A 4,563-nucleotide genomic window follows, 5' to 3' on the forward strand; every position below is an offset into this window, starting at 1 on the left:
CTGGTACCTGGAGGTGGTGGTACCTGGAGCTGGTACCTGGAGTTGGTGGTACCTGGAGCTGGTACCTGGAGTTGGTGGTACCTGGAGCTGGTACCTGTAGGTGGTGGTACCTGGAGCTGGTACCTGGAGGTGGTACCTGGAGGTGGTGGTACCTGGTAACTTATTTTTCCTCACTGGCCTTCAACCCAACTGAGGTCTTTATTGGTTCTGATTGTTTAACTGCGTCGTTTGGAATTAAGGTTTTAATTCATTACTGTGGGTTTAGCCTTGCCATTTTATTTTTATGTTATTTATTACTGATGTTAAGAAACTTTGTTAAAGTGCTTTATAAATAAAGTTGATGATGATATACAGACACCAGAATAATTTAATTTACAGTTTCAGACACAAAGACCAGGTGAAGGAGGGTTCTGCTTTATTTGGATTGAAGGGACATGACTACTCCCTGGATAACTTAAACCTAAGTGTTGTTTGGACCCAGACTCTGGACCCAGACTCTGGACCCAGACTCTGGTTCCGGCCAGTTCACAGACAGTGTTTGACAGCGTGTGCAGCTTCGATGATGTTGTGGCATCTGTCTGCAGCAGCTGGGACAGAGGTGGACGGGGCCGGGGACACCAGCAGTGGAGCGTGGGGTCCATGGAGGACGTCGCTGTGCTGCTGCAGCAGAAGCTCCAGCTGCTGGTTCTCCTGGCTCAGAGCTGTTTGGTGGTTCCTCAGATGTTCTCGGCGCAGCAGAGCAAGGTTCAGATGCTGCTGCAGCTCCTCAAACTGCAGACAGAAACAAGCGGTCACCGTGACCCTGAACTGAAAACAGTGCTGAAGACGTTAAAGACAAAAGAACCAGAACACGAGCAGAAAGCTAAAACTAGCAGAATACTAGCTGGAGGCTAAATGTAGCAAAAGGCTAGCATGAAGCTAAAAGTAGCATAAAGAGAGAAACGGAGGAAGCAGCTGGAGAACAGGAACTGAAGAGATCTTCAAGTTCAAAGGTCAGAGCACCGTCTCCTGACTGAGCTGAAGGTTTCCATAAAAACTGCAGAAGAAGAAGGAGCTGACTCAGCAGGAACACCATTCGAAGGGTGCTTCCCTGCTTCTGGACCAGAACCTTTGGACAGAACTGTGGGAAGTCCTCACCACTCTGTTTTCTATCTCGGGTTTCTGACCCGGTGCCGGTCCAGCCCGCTCCTCACCTGTCCAGTCAGGACTTCCTGTTTGTTCTGCAGCTTGCGGCACATTTCAGCGACATGTAGGACCCTCTCTCCCTGAAACAGCAGAAAAAGAATAAGAAGAGCCGCAGGAGCGACGGCGGAAGGCAGCCAGAGGGGTCAAAGGTCACCTTGCTGATGACGGCCTGCAGCTTCTTGGCGACGGCGCCGCTCCGGTCACTGAGCTCCGTGAGCTTCTTCCTGGCTGCGCGGCGATCTTGTGCCAGCTGCTCCCTCAGCTGGTGACACTTCTGGTTGGTTCTGTCTGCGGTGGCGCTCTGGTCCTGGTATATCAGAACCTTCTCGGCCTTCCTGGAGCTGAGCTGCTGCCTCAGCCAGGTGGCCCTGTCCTACAGGAGGACCAGGACCCGTTCAGACTCATGATCCTGGGTGAGGACCGGACTGAGACCAGCGGACCCACCTTCAGCCGTGTTATTTTCCTCAGCTCCGTGGTCATCTGCTGCTTGTTCCTGGAGATCTGCTCATCGAGCGTCTTCGCCCGGTTTCTCCTGAGCTGAAGGGCCCGCAGGTTCTCGGGCGTTCTGTCCCTCAGCTTCACGTCTGTCTTCATCACCGACTGTCCACAGCAGGAACAGACCGACAGTTAGGACCAGACGGGCCTCAGAACCTCGGGCCTGGACCCAAACACCTGACACCATACCATGTCCTCCTGAACGCCCTGAAGCAACGCCAGCGTCTCGCCGTACAGGTTCTCAACGTCGTCCAACGTGTCCTCACCGTGTCCCTCTGCAAACAGCTGCTCATCGTTCAGTTCTGTCCTCTGCTGCTCAAAACCAGACAGCATCCTGTCCCTGCAGACACCAGAGACAGGTATGCTGGAGACAGGTACGCTGGAGACAGACAGGTACGCTGAGACAGACAGGTAGGCTGGAGACAGGTACGCTGGAGACAGACAGGTACACTTAGACAGGTATGCTGGAGACGAAGACACCTGGGACTTTTGGACAGAAGTCAGGACTTCGCTCTGATCCTCTGCTTCTCTCTAATAAACAGCTTCAACAGCTTCTCCCACCTCTGAAACACGGTGGTGGTGGTATGATGGTCTGGCCTGAACAGTCTGACTGTTTGTTCCTTTTGTTGCTATGGAGAGTGTCGACAGAGACACTTTCTGTGGTTCTGGACTCACTTCTCTGAGCGGCTCATGGAGCTGATGTCCTGCAGGACGCTGTCCCACTGCTGCTGGACGCTCTTCAAGCGTTTGTCTTGCTGAGTCCACAGGAAGTCCACGTGCTGCAGGTGACTCTGCTGCACCTGAACCATCTGAAGCTCCGCCTCCTGCAGGTCACACACCAACCTCTGCAACACAAACACACACACGCTGAAGGACAGAGAATCAGCTGAAGGACAGAATCAGCTGAAGGACAGAGAGTCAGCTGAAGGTCTCACCTGGATGATGAAGTTCAGCTCGTCCAGCTGTCTCTCGAAGGTCTGCTGGAGCACCATGAGATCTTTGCGCAGCTCTGCGTCTCGAGCCTGACGCAGGATCTTCCTCCAGCTGTCATTAAGCTTCAGCAGGTTCACCGCCGTGTTCCTCTGCTCCTTCTGCAGCTTGTCCTGCGTCCAAACAGAGACACCAGGCGCTTCAGCCAAACATCTTCGTGTTTTCCTTCCAGGCAGCCTGACTTTTAAAACCCTTCTAAAGTGGTTTTGATCAACAGTTTTTGTCTGGACTTCGGCTGCTTTTCCTCTCAGTTTCAGCCCTTGTAGTGAGGGTAGGGAGCAGGTGGAAGAGAATCTGGGGAGGTGGACACCTACTGATCAAACCAAAGATTACAGGAAACTCCAGCTCCCTGAAGATCAATACAAAAATATTCTGTTTTCATCAGCAGCGTTTATTATAACTGAAGACAGACCAAGAAAGGACGAGCGCCTCCCAGTGACTGGCTCCAGAACAACTTTTAAGCCCCGCCCCCAGCAGATAAGACATTTTCTATTTGCAGATGTTTAGATGGACGTTTAGGCAGATGTTACCTGCAGATACAGCGTGAGCGTCTCCTGTTTCCTCCTGGCCACCTCCTCCTCGGCCTGCGCTCGGTGCTGCAGCTGCAGGAGCCGCTCCTCTTCGCTCATCTCGCCACCTTTGGTCGTTTTCCTCGGCATGTTTCCTGCAGGAAGACATGATTCTGTCTCTGAACAGAGTCTGGGGTTCATGACAGGAGCTGTCAGTAAACTTCTAATAATGATATTTATTTTCTCAGACTCGTGACTCCTCTCTTCAGCAGAAATCAGCATCTTAACTCTGACAGTTTTCAGTAAAACCAGCTTATTAGCAGTCCTTGGAGGAATGCATATCGCCCGCCGCCTTCCGAGTCCTCGGAGGACTCTCAGCTACCACCACACACTCAGATCGGTTGACTTATGTCTCTAAATTTGCTCAGAAGTTCATCAGCTGTAACGGTTCCCCCAGTCGGTCATGAGATATTTTGCTAACAAACGGCCAGCAGAACCATCGCGGTTCCGCCACAGATCATCGGGCTCTAACCAGTTTTAACCTTCCTACGTCACGTGATAAAAGCGCGAGCTCAGACCGTACAGGTGAGGGTTTGATTTTACCTGAGAGAAAAACAAACCTTTATCAGCCGCTCCTGTTTGCCTTCTGTCTCCATAGCAACCGACACGGGCGCATGCGCGCTGTCAGGGAAAGTCACGTGACAGCGGCTCCTTTTTATTAATTTGGTTTAACGTTTTTCTCAAAGCTGTAGTTTTTACTTGTTTTCTTCTAACTTTATGAAATAAAACCAATCAAAGTGTTGGAGCCGCTCACTCTTCATTTAATGTTGAACCCGCGGCTCTGAACTACGTCATAAGTGTGCGCGGGCTGTCAGCTCCGTGTCGCATAAACAAATCATTTCTGGGCTCCTTGGAGGGGGGTCATAGGGGGCATCATGAAGATAGCACAGACTAACATAATCTGCCCTTTAATGACATAAAGGTTTGTGACAAACATCTGCGCATACTCAGACCTCTGCTGCCCATCTTTCATCATTTAAACACATTTTATTAAAATGACTGATTATAAAAATGTTGGAACAAAGTAAACATCCTAAATAAATAAAATAACTGGAGTTTTAAACCAGTATGACCAACATTACTGCAGCTTGTGTTCAAAGAGACAACCGTTTAATTTTACACAAGTTTGATCGGTTTGTTTTTGTCTTTAATGTGGTTAACTGAGGCAGGTTTACCTGTCTGCCTGTCTGCCTGTCTGTCTGTCTGTCTGCAGGTCCACCTGTCTGTCTGTCTGTCTGTCTGTCTGTCTGCAGGTCTACCTGTCTGTCTGTCTGTCTGTCTGTCTGTCTGTCTGCAGGTCTACCTGTCTGTCTGTCTGTCTGTC

The 4,563-nt window shown here is 50.5% G+C and overlaps 1 protein-coding gene across 3 annotated transcripts in view; it reads right to left on the bottom strand.

Moving 5' to 3' along the window:
* Nucleotides 1-398: 398 nt before the first annotated feature.
* ccdc65 (coiled-coil domain containing 65) overlaps nucleotides 399-4,563 on the bottom strand; it is a 7,693-nt gene continuing 3,528 nt past the window's right edge. Inside the window, exons 1-9 of one of the 3 annotated variants that reach the window (XM_017442078.3) lie at nucleotides 3,800-3,993; nucleotides 3,201-3,334; nucleotides 2,616-2,783; nucleotides 2,356-2,525; nucleotides 1,870-2,020; nucleotides 1,630-1,785; nucleotides 1,340-1,558; nucleotides 1,194-1,265; nucleotides 399-771 (exon numbers count right to left, since the gene is read on the bottom strand). In XM_017442078.3, coding sequence (XP_017297567.1) covers nucleotides 526-771; nucleotides 1,194-1,265; nucleotides 1,340-1,558; nucleotides 1,630-1,785; nucleotides 1,870-2,020; nucleotides 2,356-2,525; nucleotides 2,616-2,783; nucleotides 3,201-3,329 — 1,311 coding nt within the window. In that variant the 5' untranslated portion in view covers nucleotides 3,330-3,334; nucleotides 3,800-3,993 and the 3' untranslated portion in view covers nucleotides 399-525. Of the gene's footprint in view, nucleotides 772-1,193; nucleotides 1,266-1,339; nucleotides 1,559-1,629; nucleotides 1,786-1,869; nucleotides 2,021-2,355; nucleotides 2,526-2,615; nucleotides 2,784-3,200; nucleotides 3,335-3,782; nucleotides 3,994-4,563 lie in introns of those variants that run through there. The other 2 variants (XM_017442080.3, XM_017442077.3) reach the window with 2 other exon arrangements.

Source organism: Kryptolebias marmoratus, linkage group LG23 (genome assembly GCF_001649575.2).
Source record: "Kryptolebias marmoratus isolate JLee-2015 linkage group LG23, ASM164957v2, whole genome shotgun sequence".
NCBI classification, from domain to species: Eukaryota; Metazoa; Chordata; class Actinopteri; order Cyprinodontiformes; family Rivulidae; genus Kryptolebias; species Kryptolebias marmoratus.